General features: G+C 34.2%; 1 protein-coding gene across 1 annotated transcript; it reads right to left on the reverse strand.

Moving 5' to 3' along the window:
• Positions 1 to 5,567: 5,567 nt before the first annotated feature.
• On the reverse strand, positions 5,568 to 20,730 carry LOC108977698. The gene is made up of 4 exons (XM_018947535.1): positions 20,260 to 20,730; positions 12,998 to 13,144; positions 6,294 to 6,467; positions 5,568 to 6,226 (listed from the first exon to the last, which is right to left on the reverse strand). The coding sequence occupies exons 1-4, from the start codon at positions 20,399 to 20,401 to the stop codon at positions 6,135 to 6,137; spliced, it is 555 nt and encodes a 184-aa protein (XP_018803080.1). The 5' UTR covers positions 20,402 to 20,730; the 3' UTR covers positions 5,568 to 6,134.
• Positions 20,731 to 21,969: the final 1,239 nt, after the last annotated feature.

The raw sequence follows: 21,969 nt of genomic DNA on the forward strand, positions 1-21,969 counted from the left end.
GTACCCGCCGGGGGAAGCAGAGGAAGAGGAAGACCTCCACTCCGTTGGAAGGACCAAGTGGAGAAGGACCTGGCTTCACTTGGAATATCTATTTGGCGCCACGTAGCGAAAAGAAGAAACGACTGGCGCGCTGTTGTTAACTCGGCTATAATCGCGTAAGCGGTGTCTACGCCAATCAAGAAGAGAAGTAGGGACGATAACCATTCACGTACTTTTTAAGAATAAATTGGATTTTTGTGTTTTAGATGATCCAAACATGAGAAATCGTGTCCGTCAGTGAAAAACGCATCTCATTAACCCAGCCATTTCTCCGACAGATGTCAATACAAATTCCAAAAAAATTTGTTTATACACTCCACGATATATGTATGTATGTACCTCATAATATGTGAAAAAAGTTCTATTGAAGAATAAAAATTTGTATAAAAAAATATCAAAAAAAAAAAAAAAAACAGGTCAGATCTTTTAAATGTATTTATAAATTTAAAGGCCTATGATCAATAATACAACTCTGTTAAAATCATTTAATTCCAAGCAACCAAAAGTTCCATTAGCTGCAAAATGTTATCGAAAATGTTTTAAGGCTTACTACATGGGCAGAGCAGTGCTGTTGACAGCTGATCGCTTTACGTTGTCTCAATTGGAAAATTTACTTTATTGAATATTACTGTTATTTTTAAGAAAACTCACCGTTTTTTCCAAATTACTATGTCGAACGTTCAATATTATGTTAAAACTTGCATCATGAAGTAACGATATCTCCATACACCAACAAAAATGTACACACAATCACTGACACTAAACTCCCTGTCTCTTATACACATCTAGATGTGTATAAGAGACAGATATTACTGTTATTTTTAAGAAAACTCACCGTTTTTTCCAAATTACTATGTCGAACGTTCAATATTATGTTAAAACTTGCATCATGAAGTAACGATATCTCCATACACCAACAAAAATGTACACACAATCACTGACACTAAACTCCCTGTCTCTTATACACATCTAGATGTGTATAAGAGACAGATATTACTGTTATTTTTAAGAAAACTCACCGTTTTTTCCAAATTACTATGTCGAACGTTCAATATTATGTTAAAACTTGCATCATGAAGTAACGATATCTCCATACACCAACAAAAATGTACACACAATCACTGACACTAAACTCCTTCTTTGAGTGCTCAGAAGCCACTTTCGGGTAATTACTTTCATAAAATACTGAACATTATGAATGTACAGTTTCGGGTAATTACATTTATAAAAACTGAACATTACGAATATATTATTTAATTTGCTCTATGAATATCTCTAATAATAAAATATTCGTAATATGTGACTGAGAATAAGAGATGACAGGAAGATGACGAAGACAGGAAAGCGCATTAAAAGAGTGATGCCACATCTGTTCACAGTTAGTTAGACAATAGTTACAAGGCGAACAGACTCAAAGAAACTGGCAAAAATTTACCGTATTCAGCTTAATTTACTGCTTCTAGATTTTTTTTCAAATATTGTAGTTAGATTTATATTCTTATTATAAAATTGCAAGTGTTTGACATTCAAATTGGAATTTGCAGCTATTAAATAGTAATACTAAATACCATTCGTTGAGATATGAATTTTATAATTCGTTACTTGTTTGTTCTAAATAATGCGTTAAGTACTAATACATTATATTTACTGATTTTTTTTGTTAATAATGTTATTATGATTATAAAATCGCATAGTGCGTACCAAATGTTAGTTTTATTTTCCGTTACTCTTTTTGGCGTGCTGGCAACTACATTCTTCCCATTTGCATTATTCTGTTTCCGCCGCCATTTCAAACGTCGCGCATTTGCTTCCGATTCACTTGTGAGAAATTTTGTGAAAATTGTGAATTTATCAAAGAAATTAGTAATTTTATTAAATGTAAACAATAATTAAATGTTTTTAGTCTAAAATATGGCAAATATTTGAAGATTCAGTGTTTTACAAACTACCGCAAGCGAATTTAACAAATTGTTGTTGCTTCGAGCAGCAAGCAAAGCACTTCGTACAACTAATTTCGTTCGTGGGAAAGTGTTATTATTACGATTATTATGAAGCGAGCAGTATTGTGCTTCGGGGAATGAATTGCAACTACAAATTCAAAAGGTGAATGAGATTCTTTAAATATTTTAATATGATTAAAATTGTGTATATGAAATCAGCATACGGCAACAAGTAGTGATTATTGCTTGCTTGTTGTAAGTTTTGTTGTTGTATGCTATACCGTGTTTTGACTGCTGTAATTATGGTTTACCATATTTACCTGCTTGGGCGATCTTTGATAACTTATAATTGAATTATAGCAGATACTGTGAAGGGTTTATGGGTGCTAGAATTATGACAAAACAGTACGGAGGCTATGTGAAAACGGCATGCATGACAGTTTTACATTTTTTAATTAATATTTTAGTATTTATATTTTAAGCAAATTTTAAATTTAGGAAAAGAATGAAATCTTGGAGCACATCTAGTTGGCAACGAAAAAGGACATAGGTGAGAGGTACACAGTTGCAGAGCTTGTGTTTATATACATATATTTTTGGATGTATTGAAAAAAATGTATTTAGAAAAGCAATCCTAGAGGGTTCTTAATTACAACCTGAATTTGAGATCGACGACTATGCCAATGGTATATAAAGTATTCCCCTTGCCCCACTACATTTGTGTCAACGTTTTTAGATTGGTTTTTTGGCTTCGGCTCACTTTTAACACGATATGGGCATATATACAAGACTCACCGCTGTAATAAAACGTTTCATGAATGGATTTGGAATCAACACTTTAACTTTTCTTAGGCTGAAATGATCTTTCAAAAAGGTTCTCACTGATCCTTCCTATCTCTGACTGTTAATCAGAACTGCATCACAAATATTTTTTGATAATTTTAGTACATCTAGCTTTTTAGACTAATTAGAAAGCAGCGATGAACTTACATATTTTAGTTATCGTTCTCTTACTTTTATTGGCTTTATGTTTAGTTGATATGGGACAATGTTTGTAATGGTTACTTACTCAAATTATCTTCGAACGAAAAATAAAAGACGACATATTAGCGTTTTGGACTTTTATTGAAAACAAGGTACGAAAAAATTTTCACATACATACATACATTAAAATCACGGTTGAACATAAACTACAATACGATTATTTGATTAAGATTTTCATTTTCAATATTTTTGTGTTTACCATTAAATATCTATAAATGTTTATAGCTTTGAAATGTGATCAGCGTATATAACCAGAGCAATAAAAAAGGGTTATCAAATAATTTCTGCACTTTTTATCATATGAATGATGTTATATTAATCTGTTCTCTTTATACAGCATCCTCCGTTTTGAACTTGGGATCCGCTGACATAATTTTATAATCAAAACTTTACTAATGAAAAATTGTCTATAGACTTTAATCATTACACAGATAAACCCACTCACTCGCTTTCTCACAATTTTATGTATGTCACGCTGCAAGCAAACCCTCTGGAGCTTTAGTATAGCAATCCCTTAAAAACTGGTGTTACCATTTTAACAAAGTGGTTATTAACGCAAGTGTCATGTTTCAATTTCTTTTCACAACATATTTTTTATGTAACTGCTTTAAGGGGATATCCTATTCCAGAAATTTAAAAAATCGTTATTTTATGTCATATTTCAATAGCGAGAAAGCAATCTTCTCTAAAAGAATTTTCACAATTAATTGTTTTTAATTATAGTCGTTTAGTTTTAGTTTCGTGATTTTGACTACTTTTTAACTATTTTCAATTTCTGATCATTTAACAGTTTATTTAAAATTTAGAGCGCATATCATTTACAAATCTTTCGTTTGTATAAACTAACAAAACTTTTAAATACCTAATTTGTAATATTAAAAAATCGCTAAATATCTGATTTTTAATATTAAAATAATCGATATTTAGACGAACTCTTTTTTATGAAAATCTGTTTTTTGATTGGTTCATAAGATAATGAAATTTGTATTAATCAATCAATCCATCTTTGTTTTGTTGGATAGATAATATCAAGGGTCAAAAATCGCTCTAAAAGCGGGCTTATGGAATACAATACCTCCTCAATATTTTGAAATGAAAGAAATCTTGAGATAAGTATGATATCAAATCCGGCGAGTACACGCTTAAGACGAACGAATATGCAAAAACAGCATGGAAGATTTAGAGTGTCATTAAAGAGCTGTCCAATCGGAGATGCCATTCACACTACCTCAAGTATGTTTCTTTATTATTGGTTAGGGAGTAATCACCACCGATCCAAAGCCACTTATTAAGAGGATGATGCGGGTTGCCTTATCTGGAACTGGCTGCTCTATGAATTGCTATATATTCTTTGTTTTCTATCCAAAGTTCTATCGAGTTTTGAATAGCTTATAACTTTTGAAATTCATATCATCATATAAGTAAATATGACAAAAGGTTAGTTAGTTAGTTTTATGAGAGGTATTATTCATGAACCGAACAGATCAGTTCTCATTCCTCATTATCGAGATATTATTTGCCTAACCCATTAAATCAGTTAGCAACCACTTTGAGATAACATTGTTATTCAAAAATTAAATGGAAGATACTACGTGTGCCAAGAATAACAACAACGACTGTGAACCGTTGAATTTGATTTATTCGATGCGCAGACTAAAATCCATGGCATTTCAACTGAACGAAACTTTTTCTAAACACAATTTAGTGCTTTGGCGACCGTATTTTCTAAGCAAAATAATATCTTAGTAAAATATATAATTTTCTGGCAACAAAACTTAATCACATACAAAGCCTGGTTATATACTAATGCCCCAAATATATAATTACTTATTTTAAAGGGTGACTAATAATGCGCTTAAGTCTAGGAATAATTATTCTATTATCTAAGGTACAAATGGCAAATCAAAACATTTTATTAATTCAGTTGGCAAGTCATAACCGCTTAGCTTAACTTCGATTTTCTCCTCAAAATTGTTCAAAGAGTTAAGCTGTTATACCTTCTCGCCACCACTGAAATCGTGTAAAACGAAAGTGTGTTTTTATGCAAGTAAACCTTTATATTAATTTCTTATTACTTTTTAACAAACTACAGTGTAGAATTACAACTAGCACGTGCTTAAGTGTTCTCAGATTTGTTGCCGGTGAGTTGAGTGCTGCAAAGAATAGTATCTCTTGAAAGTAAGATCAATTTCAGATGATCACTGTACTATATAGTTTTGTAAAATCCATGTGTGTGCATTGCGTAGATTTTATTATTGTTATATTCTGTATTATTTCTTCTAATTTTGTATATGAAGTTGACTTTAAGGGAACCTTAGTGTTAAGGCCGATAGACTTGGCGGTGGTAGTAATGTTATGAATTTGAATATAAGACATCAATGATAGAAATATACGAGTATATTTTACAATATTTCGTTATTTATTACACTTATATACTAAAACTGTAGTTAGGTATGTATGTATATAGTCTGTCTCTTATACACATCTAGATGTGTATAAGAGACAGGTAGTAATGTTATGAATTTGAATATAAGACATCAATGATAGAAATATACGAGTATATTTTACAATATTTCGTTATTTATTACACTTATATACTAAAACTGTAGTTAGGTATGTATGTATATAGTAGAGCATTTAGGTGTATACAGGTAAATAAACTTAAACTACATTTCATGTAAGAGGCACGATAGTTGGTGACACACAGTAAAATCGATATTTATATAAAACCAGTGATACTTATAATTACATACAAATATTTATATATGCCAGTTGGTTCGAGTTGAGGTTTTTTTCTTTAAGTTGAATAAGTTGTTTCATATATTTTGCTATAACAATTAAAAAAAGTAGTAATCAAAAAATCTGGTAACGCTCACAAACTATACATGTTTGTATATAATTCACTTCGGTGTGCAGTGCCGCCATATATTTATGTAAACAATCACACTTACTATATTTGATTAAGCTAATTGACCATATACTGTAGTTTCTAGTGTGTCAGTGTGCTTCAACTAAATATTCAAAATATTTAACATCACAATTGGTAGAGAAATTAAAGTTAGAAAAAACGGTGATAAAACTTATTTAGCTCATTTGCTGTTGGTCGACCGTTTAGAAATGCGGCTTCATGCGTGCGTAGCCAATGAACGGCGCCACTGTGGAGAGCAGCGAGCACAAAATATTTGCGATTGTTTGTAGCGAAGCTGTAAGAAGTCAAAATTATCTTCATTATAATTCTTTATTTAAAAATATTGTTAATTTGCTACTCACCGCCGCTGCAAATGTCACGCAAAACATCTTCGAAGAATCCACTCTCATTGTCGCAGAGGCATAATTTAGTTTTGGAAATGAATTTCGATACACCAATTGTACGATTGAGACTCTCGAATTGACAAACCAAACCATCTTCACATTCATGGCTGCTGGTGCATTTGTGACGTAGACCTGGAAGTGACAATATTAAGGATTAGTTAGATCGATTGATCCGTAAACCATAACTGTTATATGTTATACTCTTGTTGCTGCAGAGTATAATAGTTTTGACGACTAGTCTGTCGAGTGACTGTCTGTCGGTCCGTCATACTATAATTTAAGTACGAACACACATGCCATTAAACAAACACCTACAAAGTGCCATAACTAAGCACTGAATTAAGATATATGGTAAAACTGTATTTTGGCACAGGCGATCGCAGTTGCAAGGCGCATCTGTGGATTAAAAATTAAAAAAAAAAACCGCGAAGGTTTAATGAACATATGTATATCCTAAACCACTTAATATACAATCACTAAATTCGCTCATGACAAATTGCCCAAATTGCCTCTACGAACGCTATAAAAATTTGTGAATTCGGATTATAAACAAATTTTTTCTCACTCCCCATAAAACAGTTTTTCTAAGAACTACTAAGGAACTTAAAATGTTTATTATCATTCGAAAGAATATTCTTAGGCATTAATTTCTGAAAGATTATCTCCTTCAAATATTGGCCGCGGCTACTTCTCTGATGTGTTGAGTTTAACTTTCTTTGGCTCGAGCAAGAATTGCTGGTAGCTGGCGAGTGACAAGCGTAATGTTTTGCTCCAAGGCTTGAATCGATTCTGGTGGCCAATCGACCGGTCCAAAACGTAAAATTATCTGCTCACTGAAGTGTTCTCACAATAAATTCACTGATTTATGAGATATGTAGAAAGCAGCGTGTGAAACCAAATGCTGCCGAGATCACGAGCTTCAATTTCAGGGCTCAAATAGTCGGTTATTATGGTGCGATAACGGTCACCATTGACGATTACATTCTCACCTCTCTTGTTTACATACCTATTGAGCAAGAAATAGGCCTCATTCCTGAGCAAACTTTGACTAGAATACGTCTTTCACTTTGATCCTTGCAGGTTGCGAGACTATAAAATATTCGGTTCCACTCGAACTTTGGACTTCCGTTTTGATACTTTCCAGGCGGATATAAATTGTTTAAATAGAACTTTGTGGCTTCCGTTTAACCAAGATATCGTAATGAATCATTGAAATGCTTAAGTATTTTCCATTATACAATTTTTGTCCGGAAAGTATTAGAACTGATTTTATTCCACCGCGACTGTACTAGATAACGAATGAGCGGCTGGTCAGTCGTCTCCGAGCACTTAGAGAGTCTGGGCAAACATTTTCGGTTGCCGTCTTTCTGTGAGTGGTGTAAGCCGAAAATGCAGCGTTCGTTAGAGCAGAGGTACGCGACTTAATTTTGTGTGAATAAATCTGCGAAAGAGACGTTTGATATGATCAAGCAGGCTTACCCAGATGTTGCTTTAGCAAGACACTAGTCCTGTTTGGAGGACCGGGAAGAGAGAAGTGAAAACGAGGCTCATTGCTCCTGGACAAACCGTCAACGCCCAGTTTGACGTGTTCTCAAGAAAAACTTAAAAGAAGGTTCAATCGGGTCCGACGAGACATCGCATCCAATTGGAAGATGCTACCTAACCAAGGCCAGCATACCAAACCTTTCCAGATGTGGCCCCTCGGCTTTTTTTTGTTTCCTTGTCTGAAAACGCCGATGAAAGGCAAGCATTTTGAGACGACAAAGGGTATCAAAGCAGAAAGTTTTTAAAGAAGGGATATATGAAAATTTCATATCGATATCTCAAATATTAAAGAACTAATTCTCGTATAAACTGACGGACAGATAGAGAAAATAAAATAAAATTGTCTCAGCTTGTCACGCTGATCATTTATATATTTATTTATTATAAATATATGAAAAATTCAGTGCTTGATCCAAAAAAGTTTTAACTTTGATCATTTATTCTGAGAGGAAAGAAATTCGGTATCATATTTTTCAAGAGGGCGAGTGACGTTGATTTCGACCTCTTATCATATGAAGTAAAAACAGCATCTTAATATGGATAAGATCCATGCGATAATCGCCATTTGTCCATCTTCAGAACCATCCACCATGAAAATATAGTTTCGAGGAAATTATTTCAAAGATATTTGCACTTTAGCTGACTTCCAAGCAAATTTTATTTACTACTACCAACATAATATTGATTTTTTTTTTATTTTAGATTGGTCTGACCGCTTAATAGATCACTTTCTTGTCAAACTCGTTTTAAATGTATGGTAGTAGCTAGGGCGAACTAGCTGTATCAGCTGCAGAAGACAAAAATGCTCCTAGCCCAACCCAAAATTGACTGTGACACAGTTATTTTTATACAAGTTGGCATACATTTAGGCGTTAGCCTGCTAAGTGCATTGTAAATAGTAACATATGACAAAGCAAATGTAAGCAAAAGGATATGCCATACAAGGCAAATAACGAAAATAAGATTTTAATAGGGACGATGCAATTAAAACAGAAAGGAAGCAATAAAAGAGAATTAAGCTTGCTTCAATAGTACAACTAAGAGGGCAATAAATGTGTAAAGAGAATTAAGAAATAATAACAACATAACAATTATTTTTGTTCTATTATTTAGATATACTTGAAAAAGGATGGATGCTTAGTTGATGAGATCATTAAGATTAGTGAGAGTGAGTAACCTTGCAGAGTTGTATTTAAGCAGCACAAATATTTGCACTCAACTATAGAACGCGTCAAAACTTGCTGACACGAATGACAAGTAAATATAGTTAGACACGATTTATTAAAAACTAGAATAAATGGAATTCGTGCCAATTGTGTTGTACAAATATATATACATATATAAACATATGTATTTGTATGTTTGCTGTTGCAAATAAATGCATGCAAAGATGCATATTTCCCACTCGACCATCTGTGTAAGTTAATTGGCGTTGAAATTATTGCTGCAATGAAGCAATTAAATGAGCGTTGCACACGCTTATGGAATGCCATTAAGTCATAAGGAAATAACTGTGTGTCATGCTGCACTACCATGAGTACAATGGCTTGGCGGGTTGGCGGTTAGCGGGTAATCGACGACACTTTCTTGTGTGCAGAAGAATTTCGTGTCAGTGCACACGAAGTGGCAGCAAAAGCCGTTACATTGTGTTTACAAATTATAAGGCAGATCTATAATGGCATTTTTTATTGGCTTTTGTATGCGGAAGATTGCAAGAATTCTACTACCTGTGTGCATGTGTGTGGGCACAAGTTTATGTATTTATAGGTAATTCAGATTTGAAGTTTCCTTGCAGTTATGACATTGCATCAAATTGGCTTGCAATCATGTCACCACTCTATTATTGGCCACTACTACTACTACAGTGCATAACTATTACTCATACGCCGTGTTGACTGCACTTGTATGAATAATTTTGAACAACGTTCCGGAAATTAGTGCTGGTTGGCATTATTCAAGGCTAATGAAATTAACAAAATATCTACATGCATATTGCGGTTTTATGTTCCAAATAAATTTTGTACTCTGAGATTATGACGGATATCGAATGTAAATGTAGGAGAAGCAAATGGTATACGTTTTTTTAAGCGGTGAACATTTCATTTATTTTACTACAAAGTACTTATAAATATTAGTATTAGTATTTTCCCTGGATACTAAAAACTAAAAAGAATAAGAAAGCAACGGTAACTTAAGCTTCACCTATGTATTGGACAATAATCCATGCCAATATCTGGTCATGTCATGCGTAGATATCTCGTCAAATGCAACTATTTGAGAAGAAAAGAACATGTGCAAGTTCGATTATATACAGACAAACGACTCATCATATTGATCATTTGTATACGTTCTTCCTGTTTTTTAATAGTAGGAGGAGGAGTAGGTAGGCTGAAGTGCGGAACTTTATCCCCCTACTCCTTACCTACTCTCCTCTCATCTCTCTCCGATGGGACCATTGGCCAAAGAATTACTTCAATATGGACTGAGATGTTTGCTTACCCATGTCCGCTGAGTTTTGGGTCAGGAGAAAGTCCAGTTCTTAGATGTTTCTTCCTGGGTGTTAATAAATTCGTGGAAAATTACCATTTTCTAATAATTGTAATAATGATTTAAGATTTCTACAAAGCTGCATATCACCGATTTTTTTCTCCGTTTAATTTACCCGGATATCATAGGAATGAAGGGCGGTAAATCGCGGGTAGGGCATTTTTAACTTAGCGATGTCGTTTTTTATACTCTTGCAACCAATTGCTACAGAGTATTATAGTTTTGTAAAACTAACGGTTGTACGTGTCACCTAAAACTAAACGAGATAGATATAGGGTTATATACACATATATAAATGATCAGGGTGACATGAAAAATTGAAATCCGGTTGACATTCGTAGACTACCACGTCCACAAATCGCCATTAACCGTGTCCCCACCCTCTAATAAGTTTAACGTGCATATCTTCTAAACCGCTTAAGCTACTTACGGTGTGAAAATTGGATGATCTCGGGACCCAACCGACTGGCTTCGATAAAATTTGGTACTGTGAAAATGAGCGTAATCGGGTAATAGCCACGCCTACTTCCCATAAACACAATTTTAAATTTCATTTATGACTAAAAATTGTTCAAATCCAACAAAAACTGTTCATGCCCTAGGTACCTAATATTCAGACCCTCGTAACTATGTTGAATTTTGTTAGAAAATGTCGGTCAATGTCTAAGATATATAACTGAAATTCAGGGATAGTACTTCTCTGATAATGGTATGTCCGTATGTCAAAAATAGGATAAATCGGACCAATACTTCCCTTAATCCCCATATATCTAATATAAAGATAATCGAACTTTCGGGTGATTTTGTACCGCAAATATAGGCCAATATGTGAGTTATCTCAATGAAAATAAAAAAGCGTGTTTTATTCGTAACAGTGTATCTTTGTGCCAAAAATATATACAATTGAGCGAAAGCTTGTCATAGTCCCTATATAACTAACATCAAGATTTTCGAACATCCATTATATGCATTATACTGCATATATCGACCAATATTTGGGTTATCTCAATGAAAACTGCAGAACTTGTTTTACTCGTAACAGTGTTTCTTTGTGTCAAAAATAAATAAGTTTGATCGAAAACTTGACTTACCCCATATATAACTAACATCAGGATTTTCGAACATCCGACTAACTTTACTCTATATGATTAGTTTTTTAGTATCTGACATGTTAACAGTATGTGGTATTGGGAAAAATAGATGAAATTGGGTGGATACTACCCTAATGGTTTTCGTTTTTCTAACCAACCGTATGTGTATGTCAGCATATGAGTTATATATAGTATGCATGTGTGTTAAAATTGCTTGCATTTTGATTCGCAGGTTGACGTTTTATGTCTTCAGGTAATTGCCTTGCTTTGATACCTGAAAGTTGCAAGAATATAAAATGTTCGGTAGCACTCGAACCTAGTCTTTTTTTTTCCTTCGAAATAGCGCTCATTAGACCAGTTATTTATTTTTTCTTTTGGTCTGGAGACAGAAAAAAATCAATCGGTTCTACAGAATAAGATGTAAGCGAAAGCAATTCGAAATAATTTCGTAATTTTTTTTCATTTAACGGATATACGGTACCTTGATTCCATCGGCTACAATCCGTCAAATGTAGATTGTTTAAAATCGTATATCAAAATGTAATATAATTCCTCACGAAGCAAGTGGCCGAAAGCTATTAAATTTTTATAATTTTGCAACATCTTACTACAGTGCCTTGGGGAAGCATGGGTTCGTCAACTAGCCTCAGTACGACTCCACACTGAACTGAATTTTCAATTCCACCTGCTTTAAGTTTTATCCACAGCCACCATGAATCTCCATAAAAAGCTAAGCCCAATTGGCAGCTTGGAGTGAACTCCAAGAGCTAACTTTTCCCAGTGGTACCAGATTTATGTTTCCGGCCAGACCTTGTAGCTTTTGCTACTACCAGTTAAGCAGCCATCAAACTCAATGACTGGTAATATTCAAATGCCTCTTCATTAGAAGGAATCTCGTTTAAAATCTATAATATCAGTTCAAGCTGAACATTATAAAACTATTTCTGACAAGACTATGCTGAAATTTCAAGGCAAGTCAAAAATGAGACACAGGGCATATTCTTACAACAGGCATTCCTTAACGCGGGCAAATTCTACTCCCTGCCCACTGAGGAAGCCGGGATCTAGTCAATCGATTTCAACCAAATTCGATAGATGATATTATCCTGATATTTCTATGTGTGAAAATGTGTAATATAAGGCAAAACCATGCCATGCCACACAAACTTAAATTCCACCTGATCCTTCCAATTTTCAGTAAGCAAATCAAGAACCAATTAATACTATGTATCGGGATAAAGCTTTGAACGAACAGTGCCTTTGAGGTGTATCACCTTATGACAAAAAATATCTGAGAATAATACTCGACCAAATTGAAAGGTATTCCATTCTCTAGGGTTCATAAACGATGGTCTAAAAATTATGGTTATCGGAAAATTTATCGGATTATTATTTCATAGCTTTTGATATTTTTTGAGCATATTTTGTGCAGCATATTATTACTACTTTGAAGGATTTTTTGTTTTTGTATCAACTCACCTTTTAGCACATCCTGGCAATGTCCATTAACCGGCGCCGAATCATCACCACACAGGCAACGATGCTTGTAATCGTTGGGATCCTTAACGCAGCTGGTTTTATCTATCGTTATGCAGTCATCATGGTTGTTACATTCCTTGCCCTTAACTATTTATTTGTTTATTTTTTTTATGGCATTCAGTAGGGATAGCGGAAACAAAAACGAACAAAATAACAAAAAGAATATTTGATGAATTTATTTCGATACAAATTGGGTATATATATGTATATTTGTATGTTTATGTTTCTTGCATAAAAAATTTGTTTCATCAATAGCTGATTTCAGCTGTCATTTCTATTTGCTTTGCATGCAAATTTCAAGGTTATAACCACACAAAATTCCACCTGTCACTCAATAGGTACTCACTAATTTCATTTGATTTCTTTTATAGTTTTCCTTATTACAAATTAGGCGTTGTAAGCACAAGCAGAGCTTACTCAGCTAATATTGTAAACAATGTTTCATCGAAATTTCAACGCACAAATTTGTAAATATGCAAAACTAGTAAAGAATTAGCATTAGTCACGAAAGCTTTCAGCCGCTTGCAGGGGACAAAGAAATAACAAGTTGATACGCAGCCAAAAATCGCTGAGATCTCTCATCGTTTTGCGCACCTAAAACAGTATGAGCTACTCTTTTCTCATTTCTACTTTTTTTGCATAACTAGTCGACTTGATAATCAATAATGATTTTATTGCCCAAACTGGAACTAACTCCTTAACTCTGGCTCATTAATATTCATATTCACATTTATTGTTCAAGTCATTAATTTGGTGCATGTTTTTGCAGCTCTTATTCGAGTTCTTGAGTGTGTTGACAAACCAGTTTTATAAAGTTGATAAAAAAAAGGGCACGTGCTATCTTTTCATCGATTTTTTGTAGATGTAGGGCTTGTGTAGAGGTATAGTCCATGAAGCTGTATCATATCTAAACTCTCTCATAACGAAAAACAAAAAAAAAAATGAAGTTTATGAAATTGATGTTGAATTTCTACGAAATAGAAGAAGAAGTTTTACCAAATCACTCCAAATCTGGATGGTATTTATAGATGAAGTTGTAAAGGAATGGTTAGTGGTTTAAAAACTATAGTTTTTTATTTACGAAATTGGTCGTCTCCTAACTACAGATTAATCTTTACAGTTTTAAATAGAACTTTGTGTCTTTTGAGGAATTAGAATATCGGGGCACATTAGCTAAACTGTCATTCGAAATTAATATTAATTTTGGTACACACTGTATTTAACTATGAAGGCACAGGTACTATAGCGATTCATAATTTCATATAAAAGCCAAATAAATAAAATATGTACTCATCATTAAAATCCCTTTAAAAATAAACATACTATTATAATTTGGTAAATAATTAATTTTAATTTTTTTCAAAAATAGAAAATGTTTTATCATTTTGAATATAATTTCATAATGCCACTCGCAGAGAAATTTTTGTCAATTGACAAAAAACTGAGTTGGACTAGCTTCTCTTGAGATGCATTTTTCAGTAAAAAAAATCATTCGCAATGCAAGTAACAAGTAGTAATCGCTTGGTGCCAGGTCCAAATTTAAAGGTGAGTTCATAAAAGTCTCCCAGCCAAGCTTCCGGGGCTTCTGGCGACGCCTTATTGTTGTGTGAGTTTGGCTGTAATGGAACAGATCATAGAACACGATTCCCTGTCAAACACACCAATCTTCCTGACCTTCAATCCAGTCTTGGCCACCGTTTTTGCACCGCGACTCGTACACGACCACTTTGGCATGACTTTGTTGTAATTTTCATTATTAGTAGTTACGGTTTACCCGCTTCATAAATGGACTGACTTGGTTGCGATTCAGCAGAAATCTTGAAATTCGGGTCAATACGATCACATAGCACCCTTATATTGAGCATTTTTTGGATGCAGCCTTATTTAAAAGGTTTCCAAAAGGGTTGTGTGTAATGCTTAGCTCTGGGAAATGATAGCAGTGCTTACTTAGCGATCGGACTCGATGATTTGTTTTATCGATTTTTCGACAGTTCGTTTTTCAGAACGTGATGCATCTTTGACATCAAAATTAGCGGAAGATCGTTGAAGACATGCCCCGTTCTGGATTCAACCTTTTCAGTTGATGAAAATATTAAAAAAGTGAAGGATATGATGCTTGAAAATCGTCAGTCAAGTGTTAGAGAGATGGCAAGAGAGTGCGACATTTCTCGCGATTCTCTTCGATCTATCGCGAACCTCTTCGAATGATGGTGGATATTTTCGAAATGAAACACGTTTTTGCTCGACTCGATCCTCCAGTCAAAACCATCGATTAACCAATGTATTCGCTGAATTTAGATCCTTATACCTCTTTTGTGTTCTCCAAACTCAAATTCGTTGTAGGAGCTGAAGGCCTTCCCAAAATGTGCTTATGTAAAGTATATAGAGCACTGGAAATCATTGGCATATACATATGTATTACATCTAGTAGGAATTACATTGTCTGCGACAAAATAAATTTTGATGAATAATTAAATACTTTGCGTTTTATTTACAAATTCCGGGTTCTTTTTTGTGACAATATATGTTTATTTATTTTTCATCAATTCATTTGAAATCGCCTACATAATAAATAGCTATAATAAAAACATCCAATCCTCTCAGTTTCAAAATGTTTAATAAATTCACAGTTAAATGCAATTTAAGGACATATCTAACCTCCAAGACACATCTCTTTCAGCTGATGCAAATAAAAATGTAAACTACGAAAAATAAGTATTTTTACAAACAACAATCGAGTAACCTTCATCAAAGACCCCTTAAAAGCTGCATGCACCCCATTTGCCAATCCCGTTAATTGTGTTTCCAAACATCTGCAGCTCGCGCATTTCTTTGTATTTTATTACAAATACTACGCTGACAAAATTACGATATTCTCAGAGACTCACACGGAGCTCTTAGCAAATCATATCAATTGTCCAAGTAAATAACTGTTAATGCGCTTACAACGCTTGCGAATCGGCAGAAATTATTCAGACACCTGCACACTTATTTGATTTGTCTAACTAAACGGCTTGTATATATGTACATATGTGTGTTTGCAGACAAGAAAAAAATTCTGACAAAAGTTAATGAATATTTTGTCATGGAAAATATTAAGCATATACCCCACACACACATAGATACGCTTGCATTGAAATAAATCTTTTGACAAATTATTGAAAAAGCAAATTGAAGGCGACTGCAATTATTATGAAATTATTAATGGATCTACATTTACACACACATGCACATAGCTGATTATTAAGGTCGCCAGAAAAATCTGACTAATAGTTAACATTACTACTAGAGGATTTAGAAGTAATTATCTTTAATCTTTAAATCTATTAGGTTCTTGACATTCGTTTATGGTATCTACTTAATTTAACTATTAACTACGTTTGACATGTGTCAAAACGACAAACTTTACTTATATTAGCGATTGTTCAAGGCTGATACACTGATGTCAAGTTATTATTAATAACAATGCTAATTTTGAAAACATATATAATACATTTGAAAGGAATTGCTTTGTAATAGAACAAATCCTACAATATATGTATATTAGATAAATATCGAGCGGGAATTGTAATAATATTTTTGTTCAAGTTTCACATCTTTTCCAACAGTTAATTAAGAAAGAAAAATGTATTTGATAATTTTTATTTTTATGAAAAAGTTTCCATATTCAACATGCTGACAAATTAAAGTATAAAAATGTATACTGAGAAAGAATGAGCGTAATAGACCACTTTCAATACGCAGTGAAGAAAATAAAGCAGCCGAGCTTAGAGTGTACACGAAGACCGTGTAGAATCGATTCGGCTCCGTTCGCAGCAACTCGGACTGACTAGTGGGACGACTTGCCGCATTTTACGTCGAAATTTTAAATCAAAAGCATACAAAATACAGCTTGTACAATAACTGAAGCCGCTCGACCTTCCCAAGTGACATCGCTTCGCTTTATGGTCTCCTGATATGTTCCAAGAAGATCCGACGTTTCCGAGCCAAGTTTTTGGCATTTGTGTCTCAAACGGTATGTAAATAAGCAAGCGTTTGGGACAAATAGCAACATTAAGAGATTCAAGAGCTGTAAACACAAAGGTTTGTGGACTGGTGAAATCACTTGTCCATATTTCTTCAAAAATGATACCGATGAGAACGTAACCGTCAAATGGGATAACCGACTGTTTGATTCCTGAAATTGCAGGTCGTGATGTTGGCAACATTTGGTTTCAACAAGACGGCGCCACTTCCCTCACATCGCATCAACCAATGGGCTTTTTCTTGGCGGAAATTCTTGCAGTTGGGAAAGGCGGCGAGATAGCTAACATGCAGGAAATATATAAATATATTCTTCGATAGCCAGACGGAAATTAAGACAATAATCTCAGATCGCATTACGTTAGATAATGTGTTTAGAAGCATGAAGGCAGTAGAAATAGCGGCTGCTGGAAGTGGCTGCATATATAGTACACTGATTTCCAGGCCACAAAGGAATTCCGGGAAAGGACTAGCGGATCAGGCGAGATGGAATGCGTTAACTCCTTGAAAGATCGCCAAAAGTACCTTAGAAAAACTTACATGGTTTTTACTCACGTAGTATCGGCTGCCGGACAGATGTTGGCCTCTTGACAGGTTACAACCTGCTAGGATCATATGCGCGCCGGATGTGCATAAGTACCGACGATACATGCAGGAAAAGTTGGAATGAAATAGACGTTGAAACGCCTACTACACCTTTGCCCAGCTTACTTAGAACACGTCTTAAGTATCAAAGAGCTTCGGAGTTCAAGTGACTAGGCAAAATATCAAACTTAGAGATAAAGTCGCTCTAAAAGTTTGCAAAAAGTATCCTTTATTACGAATACTTCACCTCAAACTAAACTGAACCTCCATATGACATCACTAAGGACCAGAAGGTCTTTGTATGGCATGACAACCGGTCAGTATAACGTAACTTAACCTAGCCTACCGATAGGTCATCATTATAAGAAAATGTTTTCAATGTTTTGTGGAAAAAGGTATTACATAAATGTTCGGTGCCGACAATCACCAAAACGAATTTTGTAAAAAGACTTATTAAGTCTTCTAAGTATCGTTGCTGGGGCTAATTGAGTCTATGTGACTTAGGAGAGGGCACAATAGACCTAAGGTCACGATACATTCCTCATCTATCAATCTAATCTAATGTAATCGTCACATAACGACGGTTTAAAACGTGCTTATTTTACGCCTGATAAGATAAACAATGAGAAAGCTAACGATGTTTGAGAAGGTCAATTTTTCAAATAACAACTTGGATTGTTGTTCCATAATTTTCTCGCATATTTTCAACAAATAATGATATATCTTCATAAAAAATATGTGCATTACCTCCAGTATGATGTAACTTTTTAAATTATTAAACTTTTTAGTTAGCCGAAATACTAATATTATTAAACTTGGATCGATCTCATGGGTTGATCTTTTCAACAAATAATGTACTGATTCATAACTGTAGTTAAGTAAATTATTTCGAGTCCAAATGTTAACACAAGGTGCGATCCAATGGAAACAAGAATCTAGCGTCCCGTGGTGGCGCCATTTATATGTTAAATTTGCATTGGAATCTGCTATCTGTATCGATTGTTCAGTAAGAATTTCATGACATTTCATGAATGGGAAGTGAAGATCTTGCGTTCTAAGCGTCAGTATAATTGTGTTATCGGTGCGAAAATGAGCTTCAAATAAAGAGTCAACATTAAATTTTCCTTTAAAATTGCTAAAACTTTTTCGGAAATGTTACAATTGATGAAACAAGTTTATGGCGATAATTTCCTATCTCGTAGCAGAGTGCTACAACGAGTGGTTTCAACGTTTTCAAAGTTGTTAGTGAGGAAATAAATGACGATCAACATGTGGGCCAATCAAAATCCATGATCACCGGAAATTCCATCGAAACTGAGCATCATCAAAAATTAGCCGAAAACATCATTGAAATTCATGGAGATAAAATTGAACATTTCCAAAATATCGATTTATCGCATTTTGATCTGGTTTGTTGTTTACCTTGGAACGCACCTTGTATCATGCTTTTATCACCATATTTTCTGGTTCTTAAGGGGTTTCAAAAAATCGAATATTTTATTCTCTTATTAAATTCTATAATAGCTGTAGAATATTGTCATAAACTTTCAAGTTGATCCGAGTAATAGTTTCGAAGATACTGCCGTGAGGTCTTCTGCGCTCCAGCCTAGCTAGACTAAGTGCGCCATCTTCAAACGCGTTTTTTCTCGAAACTGTGTTTTTGAAGTCGGTTGGCAAGATTTCTTTAGAACTAGTCCACCGTGTGGTGCATGTTTGTAATAATAAAAATTCTAATACAATATTTAATTTTTTATGAGAAAAAAATTCTTAAAAAAATGCAATGTTTTATCCGAGGAAATCCATGTAGCCAATCAATCTTAATTAAAAATATTTGCAGTTAATTATAATTAATGAAGGACGCAAGCAATATATTAGTAAAGATATATCGATTGCTTCAATTAAACTTTCTTCGGGCGAGTTTTCACTAAACTGCATACACTAGAATATTTGTATTTTGTTTTAATTTATTCTAATATTTATTCTAATAATGTCTACAATCACTAAAAATAAGCTTAAGTTTAAAATGAATTCTAAAAAATGAATTATATTAAGTATGCTTAAGAAAATGTTTGAAAACAGAAGTATTGAATAATAACCAAGGCTTTTGCATATCAACATTTATTTAATAGAATTAATAAAAATTTAACACCCCAATGCAACTAAATACAATTATGGGTGTGTCTAACCTATTGACGAGGAGTGTTTACATACTTATACGAGTAAGCTCCTTTTTGTTTATGTTTCGATAAATGTTTATGTATATTTCAGATTATTTTATATTTTCAAGAGTTTTACAGATTGAAGTAATATTATAGAGAGCTGAAATGGATATATAATAGTAAATGGATAATTGTGCTTATCACTCTGGGAAGCCAGGTTATAGACCATTTGAGAATTGCTATAACTGTGCCAATCGAACATTGTTTGAAAACATTAATATAATTGTTTCCAAACTATTATTATTTGACACTACTGTAGAAATTACTAAATTACGATGACGAGGAAAGATGTGTAGATTCGTATATAATTCTTCTAATTCAGGCTTCTTCCACTCTATATATTATATTAAATTATGTTCTTATGTTGAAACTTACTTATTGGTGTTGGCGTTGGCTTTTCATTATTCGTCTTGCCAAAAGTTGTCAAAGCAGTCGAACTGACACCGAAGAGTATAATGAAGACGCCAAAGAGCATGGTTAGACTGCCACATTGTGTGAACCGTTTTAGAGGCTGCATTTCGGATAGTTTTTGTTTTTTTTTTTATTAAAATTCAAACTTCAACTAAAAATCGGTAGTTAGTTCAATGTAAAGAATGTTTGTGCTCTTTTTCGGCTTCTATTAAGTAGTGCGCGAACACAGGCGTATGAATAAAGTCGCTTAGTTTTATGCAAATAACACAAATTTCTGTTACTGTTTCTTTAGTTACGCCGCACTTAATAAGCGACCACTTCCGTTGTGTTGTCGTGGAGCCTTTTGTGGGCGCGAAAAATAGGCGTCAGCGGAGTAGCGCTTATCGGGTATGAGCGTGAGTGGAGTTTCACCAGTGCGCGACGCAGTTAAATAATTTTTTTTTTTTTTTATTATTTAATTATTTTTGTGTAGATTAAACTGTTTTGTAAATGTTTACATTAATTTTAGAGTTTTGATGTTTGAAATTTTTTTTATTTTTTTTCTTTAAAACACAAAAACTTTTTCCACTTTCAAGTTCAAATGACGCTCAAGTCCAGCATCGAGCTCGAGTTACGCAATATTTGCAAACTGCACTCAACACTGTTGATTATAATCAAAATATGTGTGGATTTGCACTTTATTACAAGACACTCTTCATTAACTTTGGTTTCAAAGAGCTGTTGAATTTGAAATATTTCTTTTTTTGCTTTGGCTTAACTTAGCTGAGAACCCGATTTTAATTGCTTCTTGTCGGTTGAACGTTCTGATTGCAAGTGAATAGTTTTGCAGTCAACTCCAAGTTTAAGTTCGGTTTGCTTTTGCAGCCTATCGCCTCACTGCCTCACTATCGCCACCTCGCTGCCTCTCTCTGTCTCTGCTCGCCGTGCAGTACTTGACACGCCAACCAACGCACCGAGGCGAGGATTGTAGTGCCTCACAACCAGGCGCACACACATTTACATTCTTACATTTTCATGGAATACACTCATACGTAATACTGGTAAACAAATACGTATGTATGTATATGTACAGGTAGTTGGGACAAAAGGGGGTCACATGTGCGGCGCATGACTCCCTCCTGTGGTATGGTGGCAGTAGCGCGAGTAAATCGGCTATAAATCGTGTTCATAAGAAATTATTTGAGCGCAAGAAAGTGAAAGATTTGCCATTTTTTTACTTTTTCACTTACTTTCGTATGCCTACCAATCTTTGTTTTGATTTTTCTGTTGTTATTACCTATGTATATCACAGGTTAGAGTGTGTAAGTACGAGAGCAGTTTGGCGAATCAATGAATTTTGGTATGAACTTACACCAAAAGCGTCCATTAATGCAATAATTCGATATTGGTCGGAATGTAGGATATTTATGATTGGACCTTATTAGTGTGGCTTTAGACCTGGCCAATGAACAACTGAGCAGAAATTCACCATACCAATCTTGGAAAATACCGATGAAAAGAGGATCGACGTCTTTCGTCGATTTTAAAGCTTATTTTGACAGCACGAGCTACCTTTATGGCGCGGTGTCTGAATTTGGTATTCCCGCAAAACTAATAGGGCTGTGTAAACTCACGTTGAGCAAAACCTTTTGGTCTCCTTCAGGATGAGAAAGAACCTCTCCGAGATGTTCGATA

The sequence above is a fragment of the Bactrocera latifrons genome, unplaced genomic scaffold, assembly GCF_001853355.1.
Source record: "Bactrocera latifrons isolate USDA-ARS-PBARC rearing strain unplaced genomic scaffold, ASM185335v1 scaffold_94, whole genome shotgun sequence".
Classification (NCBI taxonomy): Eukaryota; Metazoa; Arthropoda; class Insecta; order Diptera; family Tephritidae; genus Bactrocera; species Bactrocera latifrons.

Bases quoted from the DNA above. Each gene is read 5' to 3' on its own strand.
- LOC108977698 (XM_018947535.1), bottom strand. From the start codon at position 20,401: ATGCAGCCTCTAAAACGGTTCACACAATGTGGCAGTCTAACCATGCTC. The intron at 6,468-12,997 runs GTGAGTTGATAC...TGTCACTTCCAG, and splicing joins TTGCCAGGATGTGCTAAAAG to GTCTACGTCACAAATGCACC. The intron at 6,227-6,293 runs GTGAGTAGCAAA...GACTTCTTACAG, and splicing joins GCGTGACATTTGCAGCGGCG to CTTCGCTACAAACAATCGCA.